Here is a 22,720-nt window from a genome sequence, read left to right as displayed (position 1 = left end):
AAAAGACCGACATGGATGGTAATGTACTCACCTATAAGGCAAGACTGGTTGCAAAGGGCTTTTCTCAAACTCCAGGAGTTGATTATGATGAGACCTTTTCACCAGTAGCCAAGATTAAGTCTATTAGGGTATTGTTAGCCATTGCTGCATTTCATGACTATGAAATATGGCAAATGGATGTCAAAACCGCTTTCCTTAATGGAAAGTTGGCTGAGGATGTTTACATGAATCAGCCAGAGGGTTTTGTCAGCACAGAGTACCCTAATAGAGTGTATAAGCTTGAGAAATCCATTTATGGATTAAAGCAAGCACCTTGCAGATGCAATCTTTGCTTTGATGAGAAAGTCAAAGGGTTTGGCTTTTCGAGAAGTGAAGATGAATCTTGTGTATATGTTAAGGCTAGTGGGAGTATAGTTAGCTTTTTGGTACTGTATGTGGATGACATACTACTCATAGGAAATGACATCCCAACCCTGCAGGAAGTTAAGTCCTGACTTGGGAAGTGTTTTGCTATGAAGGACCTAGGAGAAGCTGCCTATATTCTAGGGATAAGGATCTTGAGAGACCGGAGTAAAAGACTAATTGGACTTAGTCAGAGTACATACTTGGATAAGGTGTTGAAGAGATTCAGCATGCAAGATTCCAAGAAAGGAGATTTACCCATCCAGAGTAACACTAGACTGAGTAAGACTCAGAGCCCGAGTACTAAGGTAGAGATAGTTGAAATGAGTCGTATACCTTATGCTTCGGCAGTAGGCTCGATCATGTATGCTATGACCTGTACTCGTCCTGATGTAGCCTTTGCTTTAAGCATGGTTAGCAGGTATCAGGGGAACCCTGGTAAGGCTCACTGGACAACGGTAAAGAATATTCTCAAGTACCTGCGGAGGACTAACGATTGGGTCCTTACCCTTGGTGGGAGTGATGACTTGAGAGTTGTAGGGTATAGTGGTGCTAGCTTCCAGACTGATAGGGATAATTTCCGCTCTTCATTTTCTATAACTACTTGTGATCTTCAATACTCGTTGAATCTGGTTTGTGAATGCACTTCACACACTTTAATTTCATATCGACGGTACCCCAACTGCCTCCATTTTCTTTCAGCGACCAAATCCGACAACGGTGGTTCCCTTCCCTCTCATGAATCTGCATCGATGGAAGGGATAACTCGATTTAAGTGAAGAGAGAGAGAAAGAGAGAGAGAGAGAGAGAGAGAGAGAGAGAGAGAGAGAACGAGCTACAATGGCGATGAAAAGCGCCAGAGATGATTCATGACGGAATTGCCGAAGAAGGTTGAAAATAAAGGCATCGACGATTGTTTGTAAAGGAGTTACCGGCTAGGCTAGGGTTAGTACTGGGGAATGGAGAAGGAGATCGCCTACACATTGGATTTTTATTTAAAAAATGAACGGAAAAGCCACGTTTTTGTTAATTTAATTTTTTATTTTGAAAAAAAAAATACAAGAATGACACCTAGACTAAATGCAACCGGAAACCATAATGAAATTGGTTAATTACTTTATTTAACAGGTAAAATAGTACATTAATGGTCTATTGCACAAAAAGAAAACGTTAGTGACCAATTCGAAACAAAGTCAAAACTTCGTTATGCTACAATGTCAATGCAAAATAAACCAGTTAGTTCTTGCAAAACAAAAGTTATCCTCTTTCCCTGGATATGGAGAGAGATTTCCTTTTGGATGATATGCGAAGACATCTTAAAGGCCTATTGAAATTGTAGTTTAGTGCTCATTTCATATGTGCTTGGTTCCATTGGAAGTGTGATACCTAACATTATCTAATTATAAATCTGAAAAAAAAAATTGATCAATAAAATAAATTCACTACGAAATGTATGTATAATTGAAATCTAAAAAGTAATATCACAAACGTTTTTACTCTAATTACTTGCAATTAGTACTTTTATCATAATATTATAAAATAAAAGAAAGGATGTACCTTTTAGAGAAAACGATAAGAATGGTTCATGTGGTTTATTGGCTTCTTTACACATAATCAAATGAGTCTTGTAATAATATAAGTTTGTCGAGTAAGAAATGGTCGTCACTTCGTTCAACGGCCCATATACCAAATTACATTTCTAATTTCAAGAGTTTGTGATCGTTACTTCGTTCAACGACACATATACCAAATCATAAATTCTTATTTTGATGTTTTTTGAGAGAGAGAGAGAGAGAGAGAGAGAGAGAGATTCCTCGCATTCGCCAGGATGGAGATAAGGATGAAATGTGGACATAGACGGTCAACCTTGCTCTATCTTCGCCCGGTTTCCATCCTTACATGTGGTCTGCTTTTACACTTTTTTAATTTATTTTAATATTTTAATAATTTTAAAGTAAGAAATGGTCACATTCCCTCCCTCAAGTCAAAAAGGAAAGGGTGGGATGGAATATTATTTTTATATAGTAACAAAATGTTTATATAATTAAACGATTAAAAATATAAAAAGACCAATATTTTAAAAACCGGTTTTTAGTTGAACCCGTATGATTATCGATTTCCGGTTCGACCGCTGAGTAAACCAGTTTCTATAATTTTCATCTTTTTTTGTATTTTCATACACATACATACATACACAAATTAAGAATTTGATGTCCACAAGTTCAAACATTAAAATACACATGAAAACAAATTATAGATCAATCAAAATACATTAGACTAACTCATAACTATAAGTTTTACATCAATCTACGTGTATTAAAAAGAAAATTAAGTCATACATGAATATAAACACATCATAAAACTTCATAACATTATCATTGTTTTAATTCAGAATTTTTTTAATAAATATGAAAAAACTACCAAAGTTTATTATGCAAAAGGTTTCAATTCTATGTGTTTTTATTCAATATAACCGGTTCAACCAGGTTTTTGTAAAAATCAGCCGATTTGATCCGATTCAGAACTAGACATAAAACCGGTGATAGTTGAACCGCTCTTTCCCGGATTCCCGGTCTAACCGGTTCGACCGGCCGGTTCACACCGGTTTTTAAAACATTGTAAAAGACTATTTAAAAGGTAAGAATTTATTATTTTTATTATTATGTTTGAAAGGTATAAATACACATTAAAAAAAAGGAACAAATTGCAAATTTTTGGAAGTTAGTTGGATTGTATCCAAAAAAGTTAGCTAAACCTCGAGACCATTTTTGCAATTTTCTATACTATTTAACATGTCATTCATCACTTATCAACATATGTACATTTTATATGGATGATTTAACTTGTCATTCATCACTTATCAACATATGTACATTCTATATTGATGTATAATAAATACCATTCAAAATATTTAACTACTGTAGTACTTTTAGACGTACAAATTGATACGACTTTACAGATTTATGCATCACGTGAACAAATTCTATGATTTATCAATTCTTAGGCACATTAACAATGTTAGTAACAATTTAGTGTCAAACCTACAATGAATTTGGCATCCTAAATTGATTTTCTTTCTGCATCTTAACTGCTTAACAATTACAAGTCTATACATATATGAATGTCATATACTTTTTCAATAACAACAGAAAGAATAGCATCAATAGAATTAAGATCAATGGTGAAGGGTGCAATGACCCATGCAAGATTAAGTTGGAGACTTTGAGCTTCTTTAAAACAAAATTCAATGAAACTTGGCCTTCTAGACCAAAGCTAATAAGCCCCATATTCAAAAAACTTCTTGATTCTGAACTTCATCACAATCTACAGGCCCCAATTTCCCTTGATGAAATTACGGCCTCGGTATGGGCATGTGGTAATGAGAAGGCTCAGGGACCGACGGGTTTTCCTTCAAATTCATAAAAAGTATTGGGAAGTTCTTTTTGGTGACATTGCAGCAGTGGTAAAATATTTTGAAAGATATTGTCGGTTAGATAAGTCTTGTAACTCGTCATTCATATTCCTAATCCCAAAGACCAAAGACCCTAAAATGATACACGACTTCAGACCAATTAGCCTTATTGGCTGCATTTATAAGATTATCGCGAAAATCTTGGCCATTAGAATCAAAAAAGTAATGGGGCATTGTATCGATGAAGTGCAATCAATTTATGTTGAGGGCAGAAATATCCTAGACGGGCCATTGATTGTGAATGAGATTTGCTCCTGGGCAAAAAAGAACAAAAAGAAAGTACTTCACTTTAAAGATGATTTTGACAAGGCATTTGACACTGTTAACTGGGGATTTTTGGATGCTAATCTCATGCAGATGGGCTTCTGTGACGAATGGAGAATGTGAATTAAAGGGTGCCTTCATTCATCTCATACATCGGTCCTCATTAACGAAAATCCCATAGATGAGTTCAAAATCTAGAAAGGAGTCCGACAAGGAGACCCTCTCTCCTCCTTCCTCTTTATTACGGCCATGGAAGGTCTCAGTGTCACAATGAGAGCATTCTGCCAAGCAGGTGTCTTCCAAGGTATCATCGAAAAAGTATACGATTTTTGAACCCTTCTATCTCCCAACTACCACGTGGGGGGGGGGGGGGGGGGGGGGGGGGCGCTAATCTCACATCTCCTATATGTGGGTGATGCGTTGTTTGTAGGTAAATGGCCCAAACATAACATAAAAACCTTGCCAGAATCCTACGCTATTTTCATGTGGCTTCGGGACTTAAAGTCAACTTCAACAAGTCAGAGTTGTTCGGAGTGGGAACTTGTCTGCAAGAGGTGTCTTGTTGGGCAACACCCTTAGGATGTGAACCATTGATTTTGCCATTCACGTATCTTGGGGTCCCTGTGGGCGCTAATATGAGGCTTATAAAACATTGGAATCCAATTGTTGATAGGTTTCACAAAAAATTGTCGTCATGGAAGGAGAAAACGCTCTCATTTGGTGGGCAATTGTCACTAATTAAATTTTTCCTTGGAAACCTTCCAAATTATTTCACGTCTCTCTTCACCGCACCTGCTGGGGTATTGGAGAAACTTGAAAAACTTAGAAGGAGGTTTTTATGGGGTGGATCCGACGGCAATAAGAAGATTCATTGGATTTCATGGGAGAAAGTGACAGCTAGCAAGGATATTGGAGGTTTGGGTGTGGAATATATAAAATCTCTCAACACATCCTTAATTGTTAGATGGTGGTGGCGCTTCGAAATGAACCCAATTTATTATGGGTCAAAGTCATCTCAAGTATACATAACCTCGCTAATAAACCTAATAATTATTATTCCATGGAATCAATAGCAGGGGCTTGGAACAATATTGCATGTATTGAAAAGGAACAAATCAAAATGGGCATCCCTCCCAACGATGTTATAAAGAAACATGAGGTATCAAACGGATACTCATGGACCTGTAGCCTTACCGATGATGGGAGTTACCAGGTGCGTACGCTTAGACAAGTCATCAAGGTTAACAATAGGGTGGATACAGGAAAATTTTGGTGGATTAAAGAAGTACCAATCAAAGTCACATGATTTCTGTGGAGGGCGAAGTTGGGACGAATCCCCTTTGCTTCGGCTCTATCCACTCTAGTAATCACTTTTCCTTCTACATCTTGAGGTCAATATGAACATAATGATGAAATAGACATCGCATTGGTGCAATGTCCCTTCACAAAAATTGTTTTGAAATGGGTCTTTCACTTGTGTCAAATTGCGTTGGTAGATTTCCAGTCAGTTAACGAGGTCCTAGATTATGCTTCAAACTGGGGAAACTGCCCAAAAAAGAAGAGGAGATCGTTGGGCATCTACTATGGGGCCTTATGGTATATATATGGAAGTTAATGAATTAAAGATTATTCAACAACAAAAATGTGTGTGCTACGAAAGTCGTTGATATCATAAAATCATCAGCTTTCCTGTGGTTTAAACATAGAAATGAAAAAAAAAAAATGGTGTCTGATGGCCTAAATGGATTTCATATCCATTTAGTTGTATGTAATGGTCATTGTTTTGCTTTTTAAACTTGTACTCTATTTTCCGTCGTAGATTCTTGCTAGGTGGGGTTTGTTTTTCTTTTGTTTCCTCTCTCTCTCTCTCTCTCTCTCTCTCACACACACACACACACACACACACACACACACACACACACACACACACACACACACACACACACATATATATATATATATATATATATATATATATATATATATATATATATATATATATATATATATATATATATATATATCGTTTGTCGGTTCAAAAAAATATATATTACATGTAAAAACTTATTAGTTTTTATGATGTTATTATTTTATTCAATAGAACATATAAAAATGAACTTGAAATTAATACAAGAAATAAGTACTTGATTCTAAAACTTTACTTTGATACATTCAGTAAGGATCATATCTTTTTTATTCACAGATATGTTTACCAATACAAGTATCATATCCTCTCTTATATATGCTAATACGTACCAACAAAAACTTTTTCACTTGTTACACGTGTAATAAATAGATTCTTTGCGGGTGGTGACATGGGTGAAAAGAATCTTGTATGGATAATTTGGAAGAAAATTATTGCGAGTAAGAAGACACCCATCTAGAAATTGAAAACTTATATGCTTTCAACAGAGCCTTATTGTATAAGTGGAAGTGATGTTTTTTAACGTGTAGTAATGATTTATGTGTTTGAATTATTTAAGCTTCGAAATAGCGTTAGACGTAACTTGACGGCAATGTCAAGCCTCAAGTTTTTTCATGCTGTGGCGAGCCACATCTTTCATAAGGCGTGATTTAAGGCGACAATTTTGTATATAATTAATAATTGTTTCTGTATTTTCTTATATTATTCATTGTTATGTACGTATACGACTTAAGGCGACATTTTTTTAAAGTTTGGCGACAAGTACAAGCCTGGGAGCCATGACGAGCTTTTTAGAACCTTGGTATTATTAAAGAAATCTTCGGTTTGGGTTGATATTCTTAGATCGAATAAAAATTAAAAAGACAAATACAGATATGGAAAATGTTTGGATTTGGAGACAAATAAATATTCGATAGATGTTTGGATTTGGGGAAGAGCACTACAAGTTATGTTCATTATTTATGATGCATCAGTTGGTTAGATGTAAAAACTTCGAAAACGTGTTGATATTTTAGCCACATAAATATAATACATGGCCATTGTAGAATTTGGCAATGAACTTATCTACTTAAAGAATTTCTGATCAAAGTGACAATTAATGTGTAATATCTCTTGTGGTAACCTAGTGATTAATGGTAGGCCTGAACTGTAACATCCTAAAAACCATGATAAAAATTTTCATTTTTATAAATCATTTCAACAAGACCATAAGATAGTAAACCATTGTTTTCAAAACAAATTCATAGAATCAATGTATCAAAAATCTTTCAAACATAAATCAACATGAGGATGTGTATGATCATGTATGCATTCGCCTTCCTACAATTATCAATGGTACCTAAAAAAACAATTATAAACAATTGGATAAGCATGAAGCTTAGGGAGTTCCTCCAAAATATCTCACACAACAAAACATATACAAACATGCATGCTGGGTCCACAGTCATCGGACTGGATTACCCCCGACCCACAATCATTGAATTGGATTGCCATGTACATTGGGTCCACAGTCATCAGACTAGATTACCCTGGGGTCCATAGTTATCAGACTAGATTACCCTTGGCCCACAGTCTTCAGATTGGATTTCCCCATGTGTGTTGGCTTATAGCATATAGCAGCAAAGCCTCAACCCAACCACACTATGTCGATGTATGCAATAGATAAATATTAATCAGAAAGTACATGTAATCATACAGATCTACTAATCTAACAGATCACTACAACATAGCAACATCTTATAGACCACTATACATAACATAACCTAGTGGACCGACATTGGTGTCTTCGACTAACAAGTACAATGAGGAAAACTGACCTCAATCCTGAAGACAAGATAAACTGTATTAATCAGAAAGTACATGTAATCATAAAGATCTACCAATCTAACAGATCACTACAGCATAGCATCATCCTATAGACCACTATACATAACATAACCTAGTGGACCGACATTGGTGTCTTCGACTAACGAGTACAATGAGGAAAAATGACCTCAATCCTGAAGACAAGATAAACTGTAACATCCTCCTCTGGCACGTATCACAATATGGTCCGCTTTGGCATCTCGATGCCAAAACTTTCCAGGGGGTCACCCATCCCTTGATTGCTCTCTCCCAAGCACGCTTAACTGCAGAGTTCTTATGGGATCTTCTGCCCTCACGACTTTAAATTGCATTGTGTTAGGGAAGGTATCCACGTCCCTTATCAGGAATGTTTCGTTCTCCTTCTAAGCCAATGTGGGATCGGGTGCAACCCACCTTCACCCCCACCCAATATAGGGTTCGACGTACCCGTTGAACACATCGACCCGTACCCCCAGGCTCTGATACCATTTGTAACATCCTCCTATGGCACGTATCACAACATTGTCCGCTTTGGGCTCCCGGCGCAAAAACTTTCATGGGGGTGTTATAAAGCAGGGAAGTTGGTCTAGTGATAAGTTGGTTGATTTGGGAATAAGAAGTCTTGGGTTCTATGACATCCCCATTTTCACTGCCAGATTAGCCCGATTTTGTTTATGCTTTATAAAAATCAGAGTACCTCTTTTAATAAAAATGTTGCGGAATTTGTTCCCAGTGAAACATGATAAATAGGTTATCAAAGCATTTCCGAAGAAAAGTATTTTTATTCATTTTAAAACATTTGGGATGTCATCGTTAATCAGAAACATAAGCATAAACAGAACTTACATTCATTATCACTAGTGATTTATGTCTCTTTAATCTCTCAATGTAATGTGACTTCATAACAACACCTATGATATAAATAAACTGAGTGGGTCAGGTTGGGAAACATGGTGAGTACATAGGGTTTTCAACCCACAATAATATAATTATTATGTTTAATCATCAAACAGTTAACCCAATTACCCATCTTCATTATCTTCTTTATTCTTAAGGATCTACCCTAAGAATCAACTATTTCTCGTTCATTCATTCATTCCTAAGGAATTGGCATGAAGTCCATCGTTGCATGGTTTACACAGCGGGCACTAAGTCTGCATAGTCGTCAGGGTTTAGGCATCAAGTCTGCATGATCACCAAGGTTTAGGCATCAAGTCTGCATGATCACTAGGGTTTAGGCATCAAGTCTGCATGATCACCAGGGTTTAGGCATCAAGTCTGCATAATCACCAAGGTTTAGAGTACACCGGGTGAACACATCGTTCACAACACTTACAGGTTGCGAGCCTGCTAGTGTTCCACTGGACTGTCTAGAATAGTCTATGGTTGTCATCCATACTCTGCTGAATGATGGGGCCATCGTTTGGGAAAAGGCTTCTCACATCGTCCACCCCTCACCCTCACCTCATGGTCTATAACACCTCTTAACTCATCATCCAACTCATATTACATCTACCCATGTTTTACCCCAACATTATCATAGATATAAAATACATATACAGTTTAAATCATTTAAAACATGTATAAAATCGTTCATCCAACATAGACAACAAGTATTCAGATAATATGCACACATAGCACGTAATTTATATAAAATACTTTATATCTATGTGTAAGATGAAAGTAACTATGTACTCACCTGATTAGGTGGTGACTCGGTACTCGGACAACACTTCGTTATCTCAAAACAATTTTCCCTCGAAGAAAACCTAGTATCAATATCACTAGGGTTTAGTTTAACGTTAACCGCGACTAATTAATAGTATATCTATTATTGCTATTATATAAGCGTTAAGAAACACTCTTATATAACTCATAATAATAGCCCAAATAATTATTTTAAGGTCCTAATAACATTACTATATTAAAACATAAGTTATACTAAAGTTATGTTAGGGGTAACTTACTTACAGTGGGTTTTTCTCAAAACCGGGCGCCGCTGGAGCAGTGTTCCCGAGCCGAAAGGCTCTTCCTCTCGGAGCCGTTGGGCGCTCCGGGGCTTCCGCCTCGTGCTAGGGAGGTTCCCTAGGCTTTTCGGGGGGTTTCGGGGCTAGAGAGAAGTTCTAGAGAGAGAGGGAAGTGAGGGGAGGTGTGAGGAATGAAGAGGGCTTCACCTCTTATTTATAGGAGGTTGTAGGGTCACTCACGTCGTGAGCCAGGTTGGCTACAGCCAGACACAGCCTGGTGCTGACATGTGGCATCACACACACGGTGGTAATTAGCCGATTTTCAAAAATTCATAATTTTCACATACGAACTCCGTTTTCGACGTTCTTTATATCCACGCGTAGGTAAAAACAAGATCTACAACTTTCATTTAGACTCCATCGGCTAATTCTCGATCGATCTCAAATTTAACAGTAGGAGGAGTTTAGACTGCTAAATGACCGCGAAGAATTCGTAATTCCTTCATACAGAATCCGTTTTCGTCTATCTTTTTACCGTTGAGTTCCTATTAATGAGATCTTCAACTCTCATTTAGGTCGCGTAAGCCAAAAACCGCTCGAACTAAAATTCGAGTTTCGGACCGTGCACTGCTAAGCCGAATCTTAGAAAAATCACAACTTCCTCATACGAAGTTAGATTTGGGCGTTCTTTTTATGGATGTTCTCGGTTTAACATATACTACAACTTTGGTTTAGATCAATAAGAACTCTGTAGTTAAGCGTGCTCGGGCGAGAACAATCCAGGGATGGGTGACCCCTGGGAAGTTTTCGTGCCGAGAGCCCAAGGCGCACAGTATTGTGATACGTGCCAAAGGGGGATGTTATAAATGATATTAGAGCTGGGGAACGGGTCAATGTGTTCAAGGGGGACATCGAACCTTATAATTAAGGGGGGGGGGGGGGTTGAAGGTGGGTTACACCTAATCCCACATCGGCTTGGAAGGAGAACGAAACATTTCCTTATAAGGGGTGTGGATACCTTCCTTGACACAACGCGTTTTAAAGTCGTGAGGGCAGCAGATCCCATAAGAACTCTGCAATGTTAAATGTTCCCGGGCGAGAGCAATCCAGTGATGGGTGACACCCTGGGAAGTTTTCGCAAGCCAAACCCCCAAACTCCAAGATCTGATCTAGATGAACATCTTAATGGATAAAGTCTCTGACTTTATCCATTTGCATGCTTGCAAAGAGAACAAAACCAATACCTAGGTCCACAAATTTATCTATTGCTCAATAACTCATACATAAATGGATGAGAGTGTCCAAGCTCTCATTTTTAAGACTCTATATCCTCAAAAACTTTAGAATGAGTAATTTAAATTGTTTGGAGTAACTCATACTCACAAGGACCAACATTATGGGACAAAAACATAAAACCCATTAACTAATTAGATTTAACAAAAGGAACATCAAGATGCAAGCTTTATACCTTCTGGAGGTAGGTGATGAAGTGTAAAGTCTGGATCTACAAAGCTTGGAGCTCAAACTGGCTTCTCCAATGGAATCCTTCTTCAAGAACATACCCAAAAATCACACTAATACTTCCAAAACTCACAATTAGTGGTTAGGGTTTCAAAGGAATGGTTTGAGGTGATGGAGGCATGTAATGGGAAGGGTTCCAAGAAGTTAGAGCCCTTAAATAGGGCACAAACCCTTAGGATTAGGGTTTTGGGTAGTAGCACTTCTCCCTACGTAACCAAAGTTACGCCATGCATAGCCCATTAGAAATGCAATCAACATTCAACAAGATACACCCTGTGTAGGGCAAAACCCCAAACTTTCAATTCAACTTCAAACAACCATAACTTCTTCATTTCAACTACGTTTTCGGTGTTCTTTATATGCACAGAAAGGTATCGATGAGCCGCACATTCTTATCTAGTTACTGTTGACTAAACACATATCGAACTAAAATCCTTAATTCATGTAAGAAGCCCGATATATCACCTTCCCAAATTTACCCTTTGCTTCAAGGCATAAATCGTTGGCTTTAATCACTTAATCCATCATTGCCAATATCCGAAAAGGGCCTAAAACCTATTCCTTTGAAGCCAAATACCATCACTTGATCAAATTCTGTTCCGACGTCTTGAAATTGGGACATCACTAAAACCAGGTGTTACATTAACACATCCTGATGAGATATTATTTCATCAAATAACTAATTAATGAGGGTATGTTGTCATTTAGGAAAATCAAGATTGGAGAATCCAACATATATGTTTACCAAGATCGTGACAATAATTAATGAGTGGGTGGGCGGAGTAAAGGAAATATGTTACTTAATTTTAAGTTTTACGAGGAGTGGAAATCTTACAAGACGATTTATTTATTAATCGTCCTCCAAAAGAGAGATTATTGAGTTGTGGACAATGGTTGATTCTGGTGGGCATCAAGGGTGGCGCATATCTAACTAATTATTGTGCGGATATCGTATGTTATGAAAATTACTAAGAGAATAAGTTGTTTAGCAATGCAATTACGTTCAATCTTATAAAAATATCGTCATTTTCATGCATTCTCGCTAATTATTATTTATTTTTATTCTCACACATCGTTTTTCACTCATTTTCATTTTAACAGAATACGACCAAATAAATATTCTGATAGAAATGAGAATAATAATAATAAGTATATAATTACTTTATAGGCGATTTAATTAGTGAGAATGTATGTTAATGACAATAGTTATGTAAAATTGAACGTATTCGCATTGCTAAACAACTTATTCTCTTAGTAATTCTAATAGCATACGATATCCGCACAATAGTTAGTTAGAATAAAATAACGTAAGCATATATATATATATATATATATATATATATATATATATATATATATATATATATATATATATATATATATATATATATATATATATATATATATATATATATATATATATATATATCCTCAATGTAATTGTAAATTTCATCTCATGATCAGCAATAAATCTGTTTATTCATTTATAATCGTAGAATAACCACACACATCTGTTTTCTTTTTTATTTTTCTTGACATTTTTATTTGTATGTTTGTTATTCAAATACCTAATATTGCGATGTGTTGCTTTTAATTAAAATTGATATACTTTCTTGGGATTTTATTAATTTAGATATACCTCAAGTAATTGCAATAAATAACATCATTCGAATGTTGTCATTCACTTAATGGCACTTAGAGCATCCACAACGATCGACCTCATGCATAATTTTTTTCTTGCGACATCAACTTTCTATTAACTTTATTAAACAAAAACTATTAACTTTAACCTTTTATACTTATTCCCCATTTTGATTTTTTTTTTCCTATAATTAATCAATCTATTATCATCTATATGAAATGTATTATAACCCCCTTCATCTAAGTTTGTCCTTTTTACACAAACATAATTTTTTTTAAAATGTAATAATACACTCCAAAACTAAAAAAATATCACTTTTTCATGTTTATTTTCTATAAAACCTGAAAGATGAAAAATTCTTACCCTAGAGGGAAGTGTTGTTATGGTTCTACCATAATAAAAACGTCATACATCTCAACTCCACATAGGATAGTGGTGATTACATGTATTTGATACCACGAACACATAATAGTGGATGAGAGAGAGAGAGAGAGAGAGAGAGAGAGAGAGAGAGAGAGAGAGAGAGAGAGAGAGAGAGAGAGAGAGAGAGAGAGAGAGAGAGAGTATATTGTAGTCAAGCATGACTTGTACCGCACACTAAAGACGTTGTGCGCTACATCCATTGTGGCAAATTGTGGCCTAATTCATACCCACTCAGTACATCCTTCCGTAAATAGTTATAAATACAAAAATATTATAGGGAAATCTCCAGAAAAGTCCCAAAATTCTAGTCCAATTTATGACAAAGTCCCAAACTAAATTTTGTTTACAGAAAAACACATAATACCGGTTAAAACTTCGAAAAATCCCTTTTCGGGCCGGTTTTGCAGATTTAGCCGATATTCTGTTTTTTTTGTTAGTTTGCTTAAAATTTTGGAACTTTTCCGAAAACTAAATGATAACCAAAATATTGAGACTTTTCTGAAAATTACCATGGAATTAATGGATATTATTATCAACAAATCATTTATAAACATAATAAATATTTGTATTATAAAAAAGAAAATACATTTGTTGATAATTTCTAGGAATAAATTAGTGGTCTAAGTACTTCTCTATTGCTTATTGACCACATCAAACTCTTTACGTTCCTCCTATGCATCGTTGTGGGTATGATGGTGAGATGTATTCAGTGAGTGTTCATCTAATGTTGGTGTTTTTTTATGTTGTTTAACATAACTACCACCCAACATCCATACATCACACGGTAACAACTATAGGCTAACACACGTCTATCAAATGTGCAAAAGTGAATCGTGAATGATAGTTTATATGAAAAAAAATGTAGGGTGATTATCTATTTAAATTGTCTTTCAAAATTTATTTTTCACTATGTTTGTAATTTGATGGTTGTTACCGAATAATGTATCGAGGTTAGGTGGTATTTACGTTAAAGAACATAATGAAAGATCTATATGTTCAATAATCATTATGTAATGATATTTTCTAATAACATGTGATCCTATAGCGTCACATCTAATAGAAAGTAGATACTTATTGATTGTGTATTAATAAATATTATCAACTCTTGTATTTAATTGAAGAAACGTACGTAGTACATCTCACTATGACACTCACAACGATACATAGGAAGAACATGAGGAGTTTAAAGTGGTCAACAAACAATAGACGTAGTCGACCATTTTATTCCTACAAATTAGAAACAAATGTATTTCCTTTGTTTATAATAAAAAATATTTGTTATGTTTATAAATGATTTGTTAATAATAATATCCATTAATTACATAGTAATATTCAGAAAAGTCCTAATATTTTGGTTATCGGGTAATTTTCAAAAAAATCCTAATATTTTGAGCAAACTAACAAAAAATGACAGAACATCGGCTAAATCTACGAAACCTGCCAAAAAGGGGTTTTTCAAAGTTTTAGCCGGCAGTTTGTGTTTTTCTATAAACAAAATTTAATTTGAGACTTTTTTCATAAATTGGATTAAAATTTTAGGACTTTTCTGAAGATTTTTCAATAATATATTATAATTAAAATGTAATATTTAATATCAAATATTATAATAAAATATTTTTTAATTATTATTAAAAATTAACTAATTAAAATAACAAAAAATTAAAGTTCAACTATTTCAATCGAAATAGTCCCTATCGCTACAAGCTACATATAGTAAAAGTCATTTACGAGTAAATATTGTTTATTGTTCATTGGTTCGAATCATGCCCAATTGTGATACTTTGATCGATTGATCTAACAATATTTATTAGGGATAATGACTTGTAAGGGTAACGAACTTTCGACTTTGTTCACATTTAATCACTAATTTTTTTTCGTTATCTATTTGCCACTGAACTATTGAAACTGATCACATTTTACCCTTATGACCGGTTGTTACCGATCATAAGGGTAAAATGTGAATAATTTCAATAGTCAGTGACAAATAGATAATTAAAAAAAGTTTAATGACTAAATATGAACAAAATCGAAAGTTTGTTTCCTTCTAAAAAGTTCAATGACTAAATGTGAACAAACTTCCTCTTGTATTATGTTTTAGCAAATTATTTATTTTTGTTAAATTCTAGCAACATTTTTTTATGAAGAAATCTATGAAAAACTGAAACCGAAATAAAAAAAACCAATGGTTTGGTATTTTCGAAAATAAAAAATCAAAATTTCCAATCTGATTTGGTTTTACAAAAAAATTAATCATTCTCATTTATGTGAATTATGACCATTGGTTTGACATGTAAAATTAAAGAACACACAAAGAACACGGTGATTTGGGTGTTTAAGAGATGCATTCAATTATGAAAGTTGTTTACAAAAAAGTATCTAGATCTAAATCAACATAATTAACACACACTAACACTCTCAATGTTACATCTCTCAAGCACACATCTACATGTGGTATGAACCCACCTTATATAGAGGTGTTTACATCTATCTATCTATCTATCTCTCATGTCATCTATTTATCTATCTATCTATCTATCTATCTCTCATGTTACAAGGCTACTTTACCACACTCGAGTCAACAGTCCATGCTGACTCGACTCACCGAGTGCATCTATGTGACTCGTCAAGTCCCCTCGTTTCCTTAGAATGTCGCGAAAACCCAATTGAACTCGTTGAGTTGTCTCATTAACTTGTTGAGTTACCCATGTCCAGACTCATTGGGGAAAACCAGTGTCGACTCGTCGAGTTAGCTCGTTGACTTGGTGAGTCCATTCAGTCCATGTGCTCATTCAGACGTCTTAAGGCAGATCCATGACCCCAAACTTTAGATCTAACTCCCTAAGGCTCGAATGTCACGTAAAGTTGCAAGCTTTACGTCCATGCATGGCATATTTAGCTCATAATGTCAATACAAGTTCCAACAAGGGTTACATGCACACAAGTTTGCCTCTAGCTCAATAAAGTTTGAGTCTTTGGGCTCACTAGACCACCTACAGTCCAGATTTTAGGTTTCAACCTCAAGACATGCTCAAGTGACTTAATACCACCAAAATGGATGAGAGAAAACCCTACAAACACCCTAACCCAAAATCTCATAAGAAAATGATCAAGTTAGCATCTTTTTACCTCAAACTGAAGTAAACTCTTGGAAAACCTCTAGATCCAAAAGCCTCCTCGTGATCCAAGCTTGATGCTCTATTATTCTCTTCCAATGTATCACAAAAACACTCAAATCTTAGCCCTCTTTCTCTCCTAGCTCACTATGGTCGATTAAGGTTTCACACAGGGGAGTTGGGTGGCTGGTGAGGCGGTAATGAGGACTTAAGGCCCATTTAGTCATTGAACTTTTTTAGAGGGAAACAAACTTTCGATTTTGTTCACTTTTAGTCACTGAACTTTTTTCATTATCTATTTGCCACTGAACTATTGAAACTGTTCACATTTTACCCTTATGACTGGTAACAACTGGTCATAAGGGTAAAATATGAACAGTTTCAGTAGTTCAGTGACAAATAGATAACAAAAAAAAAACTTTAGTGACTAAATGTGAACAAAGTCGAAAATGCGTTACCTTTTCAAATCATTATCACTATTTATTAACATACAATTCGACAAAGTATCTTTAAAGATTTCTTCAAACTTCTTATACTCGCCAACAATTTTTTTTAATCTCTTGTATATATTATATGATGGTGTTTGTCGTTTTTCGATTGTTATTTTATGTCATCTTTGTCGTGTTGTATTTGTCGTTTTTTAATCAGTTTGTTTTCGTGTTAATTAAAAAGAAAAACACAACATTATGTCGTATCGTGTTCGTTTTACATAAAACATTGTCGTGTCGTGTCAGACAAAAACACGACACAATGGCCCAATTTGCCACCCCTAATTGCTAGTTCACCTCACACATACGAAAAATAGTTCAAAATAAAACATTACGTGAAAAGAAAATGAGTGGACGAAATATGCAATTTTCACTATAAAGTCTAATTCATCTTCTACCCTAAACTTAAAAGACTTCCAAGTTCCAACAATAAACATCTAAATTTATACTAAAAATTAAGGGAGGATATAATCCATTCTTGATTACCAAAAATAGAGCTAGAGCTATCGTATTTATAGAAAGTTATACGTATATTTACATGTCCTCATTAGTAATTTCACCTAAAAATCTATTCAGAAGAAATCAAACGACGAGGTTGGCCCACCAAAGTACCTCGTCGACGTTGCGGCCGTCTTTTGTCTTGGGATCACCGGTGGTGTCGCTGACCGGATAAGTGCAAAGTTCAACCCGTTAAAAAACGGATGGGTCTTGATATCAGCCGCACCACGTTTCGACCCGAATCGGCTTTCCGGATTCTTATCCAGCAATCTGGATATCAGGTCACGCGCTTGGGTTTCGCGCGAAGAAATCGGCGAGACAGTTGGAAACTGGAGAGGCTTTTTCACGATGCTACGCAGCGTAGCTTCGTTTGTTACACCCGCAAACGGCGTACAACCGTAGACCATTTCGTAGATGAAGATCCCGAGCGCCCACCAGTCGACGGCATTGCCGTGGGACTGGCCGGAAGCGACTTCCGGAGCAACGTACTCGTGAGTGCCGACGAAGGAACAGGATCTAGCGTCCACCGGTTCCGCCACGAACAAGCGTTTGGTGGAGGAGAAGGACTGGATTTTCTTCGATCGGAAGAGTTGACTAGGGAGACAAGAGAAAGGATGAGACGACGGACGTGAAACCGCCGGCGAGGAAGAAGGTGGATCCGGTGATGAAGAAAGTGATTGAGATTGAACGGCAGGGATTGCGTCAGAGCATAGAGAGAGGTCAAAATCAGTGAGCATGATGTGACCATCTGATCTGACCAACACATTTTCAGGCTTTAGGTCTCTGTAGATGATTCCGAGCATGTGCAGATACTCTAGAGCTACCAAAACCTCAGCAGCATAAAACCTGGATTACCAAAAATATAATCAAAATCTCGATCAATTTGTTTCTCGGGAATCCATGCAATAAACAAATCAATATTCAAGGTAACTTCGATTTGAAAGCTAACCAAAGAGAGGTCCATTAATGGCAATTTGCAGGTAAAAAGTCAAAAAAGTCTGGAACTATCATAGAAAAATCGGTAGAGTCCAAAAGTTGTTTTCAAATTTCCAGTGTACAAATCAGGATAAGGCATATAGAAACAAGCATAAAACGACAGAAGAGAAGTTAAGGTTAATTAAATTTAAGGTAGGTACCTTGCGGCTGAGAGAGAGAACCGTTTGCGCGGTTGTTTATGGCGGAGGGAATGCAAATCGCCGCCGGAACAGTATTCCATGACGACGCATGAGAAATGAGAAGCTTCAAACTGAGCGTAGAGAGACGGTAAGAACGGATGATCAAGCATGTTTAAGATTTTCTTCTCAGTTGCTGCTCTCTGGATCTTCTTCTTCAGAGCTAACACTTCCCTATCCACCACCTTCATGGCGAAATAGCACCGGCTTTCTTCTACATCTTCGTTTCTCAACCGACACAGGTACACTTTCCCGATGTCACCACTTCCGATCTGACGAACAAGACTAAAGTCTCTAAAATTCAAACTGCTTCCTCCATCGACGCCACCAAATCCTTCACTACTACTCCTCTTCAAAGCCACCGTCCGAATCGCTTGCCACGACGACTCCGAAGACCTATGCGGCTTAATTATCATATTTTCCGGAGAGTACAGCGGCCGTGTTGGTGGAAGAAGCTCCAACGCATCAAATGACAAACGACTAAAACTAGTACAACTATCACTGCTCATCGAGCTTTGACTTGAATTCACCGCTTCGGAAACCGTTTCTTCTCCTAAACCTTCTGACTGATCCCTCGGAAACTCTAACATTATCCTTCAAATATGTTAAACACACAACAACCACCGGGAAACCTACAATGCTCTAAGAAGTAGCTTGAAGGTGGACGTGGGCTATGGATTTCAGACCACTAATCCGCCAATAATGAAAAAGAGAAGGTTTCCGTACACTTCGGAGGAAGAGGAGGAGGAGGGCGGTGTAGATAGGGAGGAGGGTTGTTGGCGATATTTAAGACGACGACGTACGGCGGAGGGTTAAATTTCTTGCAGAGAGAGAGAGAGAGAGAGAGAGAGAGAGAGAGAGGCTGTGGAAGGTGGCGTTTTATGGTTTACTTTTTTCAGTTTTATGGACCGGAGATTAATGTGACACGTGAGGGGTAACAGTGGTCGCACGTGCTGAAGCCCGATTAGTGACGTAGAAGGAGGCTTCGTGGCACGTGAGTTCCGGTAGCAGCTTCGCACGTGGCAAATGAGAAGAGTGTTGCTTCTTATGGTTCCTCTCTAGGCCTAGCCTACGCTATAAACATCAGAAATTTCAAAGGGAGGGCTTCCTAGAAACTACAAATGAAAAGAAAAGCATTTACCTTTCAATCAGATTAACATCATTTGAAGTTATAAAATTGTTTGATTGATTCTTTTTTGGTTTTAATCGTCAAATAATTCTCTTAAGTTATTTTTGAAGGCGAGAAAAACCCGCTTACGTTCAAGAAAGTTAGGATTGTTTCTTGTAATTCTGTCTTCTAGCATCTTCTTACATTTTTGTTTGTTTTAATAATATCTTTGCTGTTTAAAGAAAAATTAATGATTTTCAACTTTATTTACTTTGAAAACACAAATGTAGTAAAAGAATATACAGTTTTACTTGAATGAGATAGGGAGGTAGATACATAAGAATATGTGAACGTTGTTTCATACACATTGTATGATTCATAATTCATATGGGTTTATCTAGGTATTTAAGTGATCAAATTTGTTGCACTAAGAGACTTTTGATTCCAAAGTTAATTTTTCAATGTCGCCACTCAGCTATTATTGAGATATATTTATGTATAAACTTTTAGCACTAAAAACAATATTTTATATATTTTTCTAGTTTTTTTTTTTTTTTTTTTTTGAAAGTAAATTTTATAGTTATTAGTTTTTTACAATTTAATAAAATTTGTGTAAAATTATTAACGAGTAGTGAATTTTTCAATATTTTTATAATATTATATCATAAGTAACAATATTAAATATAGAAATTATTATAAGATGATAAACTACATAGGTTGAATTAATTCGGAGTTGTACCAATTTTAGTAAAAGATTTAATATTATGTTTAACCTTGAAGAACTATGTGATATTAACAACTAATGTTATACTATTCAGAAAACAATTTTTGTTAAGTTGTAACTTTACATCAAAATTGATTATCGCGACATTTGGTTTTAACACTAGGTTGGAAATAGTCATACAACGAATTACGATAATGATTTGAAAGGGTAACAAACTTTCGACTTTTGTCACATTTAGTCACTAAACTTTTTTTCGTTATCTATTTGCCATTGAACTATTGAAACTGTTCATATTTTACCCTTATGACCGGCTGTTACCGGTCATAAGGGTAAAATGTGAACAGTTTCAATAGTCTAGTGGCAAATAGACAACGAAAAAAAAGTTTAGTGACTAAATGTGAACAAAATCGAAAGTTCGTTTCCCTCTAAAAAGTTCAATGACTAAATGTGAACAAACTTCCTATTGTATTATGTTTTAGCAAATTATTTATTTTTGTTTAATTGTAGCAACATTTGTTGATGAAGAAATCTATGAAATAAAAAAAAAAACAAAATGTAACATCCGGATTTCCAGGTATCATAATTTAAGTATTTTTCTATTGAGTTAAGAAGAGAGACTCGACGAGTTGACGCCTCAACTCGTCGAGTAAGGTCGCGACTGATGACTCGGATTAATGAATGGACTCGACGAGTCGGTGAGGCGACTCGACGAGTCCGCGTTGTTGGTAGAAACCCTAAATCTTTGGGCCCGAGCCATATTTAAAGGCACTTATGACCTTCAATTGCAACTACCTTTCCCATAAGTGAGAACCCTAGCGAGCTTGAGTGTGTAGAGTGAAAGGAAGAGCTATCTTGAGCTTTTTGGTGTGATAGATCTGGACCCTTTTAGGTCCAGAGAGCCGAGAATATGAAGCTTTTGTAGAGTAAACCTTGGGGTTCGAAGTTAGGAAGCATTTATGGGATTTTTATGGTATATATAGTTATTTTCATCTTACACATAGATATGAAGTATTTTATATAAATTACGTGCTATGTGTGCATATTATTTGAATACTTACTGTCTATGCTGGATGAACGATTTTATACATGTTTTAAAAGATTTAAACGATATATTTATTTTATATCTACAAATATGTTGCAGATGAAACATGGGTAGATGAAATAGTTGGTGTGTGATGAAATAAAATGATGAGAGATAGGAGATGATAGAAAGGTGATGATAATTAGGTAAATCGATGATGATGAATATGTGATGTAGGATGAAAGGAGATACCATAACCTTAACCGACAATGTGGCGATGTAGTCATCTATCAGAGTATAGATGGCGACCACGGACTATTCTAGACAACTCAGTGGAAACACCAGCAGACCCATAACCTGTAGGTGATGAATTACGAGTTCAGACGATGTTGTAACTACGTATTCATGCGATGATACTCTAACCCCTTACTATGAATTATGAGTTCAGACGATGTTGTAACTACATATTTATGGGATGTCACAAATTCCGCATGCCAAACTAATGGTCATAATTCACATCAGTGAGAATGGTTCATTTTTTTGTAAAACCAAAATCAGATTGCAAATTTTGATTTTTTATTTTGGAAAATGTCAAACCATTGGTTTCTTTATTTCGATTTTGGTTTTTTGTTTTTTTTAAATATATTTTCAGGGTTCTGTTTTTTTCTTTTTTTTTTTTTTTTTTTTTTTTTTATTTCATAGATTTCTTAATCAACAAATGTTGCTTCAATTTAACAAAAATAAATAATTTGCTAAAACATAATACAAGAGAAAGTTTGTTCACATTTAGTCATTGAACTTTTTAGAGGGAAACGAACTTTCGATTTTGTTCATATTTAGTCACTAAACTTTTTTTCGTTATCTATTTGTCATTGAACTATTGAAACTGTTCACATTTTACTCTTATGACCGGCAACAGCCGGTCATAAGGGTAAAATGTGAACAGTTTCAATAGTTCAATGGCAAATAGATAACGAAAAAAAGTTTAGTGACTAAATGTGACAAAAGTCGAAAATTCGTTACCCTTTCAAGTCATTATCCCCAACGAATTCGATCTTTTACCACTTTTTATGCTCATGATTTATTATTTCTCTCTAAATTGATTCCCGTGACAAAAGTATACGAATGTCAAAAAC

At 35.7% G+C, this 22,720-nt stretch overlaps 1 protein-coding gene across 1 annotated transcript; it reads right to left on the bottom strand.

The window, feature by feature from the left end:
• Positions 1 to 17,412: 17,412 nt before the first annotated feature.
• Positions 17,413 to 19,920, bottom strand: LOC111880697 (protein kinase PINOID). Its single transcript, XM_023877117.3, has 2 exons — positions 18,696 to 19,920; positions 17,413 to 18,405 (listed from the first exon to the last, which is right to left on the bottom strand). The coding sequence occupies exons 1-2, from the start codon at positions 19,319 to 19,321 to the stop codon at positions 17,634 to 17,636; spliced, it is 1,398 nt and encodes a 465-aa protein (XP_023732885.1). The 5' UTR covers positions 19,322 to 19,920; the 3' UTR covers positions 17,413 to 17,633.
• Positions 19,921 to 22,720: the final 2,800 nt, after the last annotated feature.

The sequence above is a fragment of the Lactuca sativa genome, chromosome 7, assembly GCF_002870075.4.
Source record: "Lactuca sativa cultivar Salinas chromosome 7, Lsat_Salinas_v11, whole genome shotgun sequence".
Taxonomy (NCBI): Eukaryota; Viridiplantae; Streptophyta; class Magnoliopsida; order Asterales; family Asteraceae; genus Lactuca; species Lactuca sativa.
Note: the sequence above shows the minus strand (reverse complement) of the source record. Positions and strands in the feature narration are given on the sequence as shown.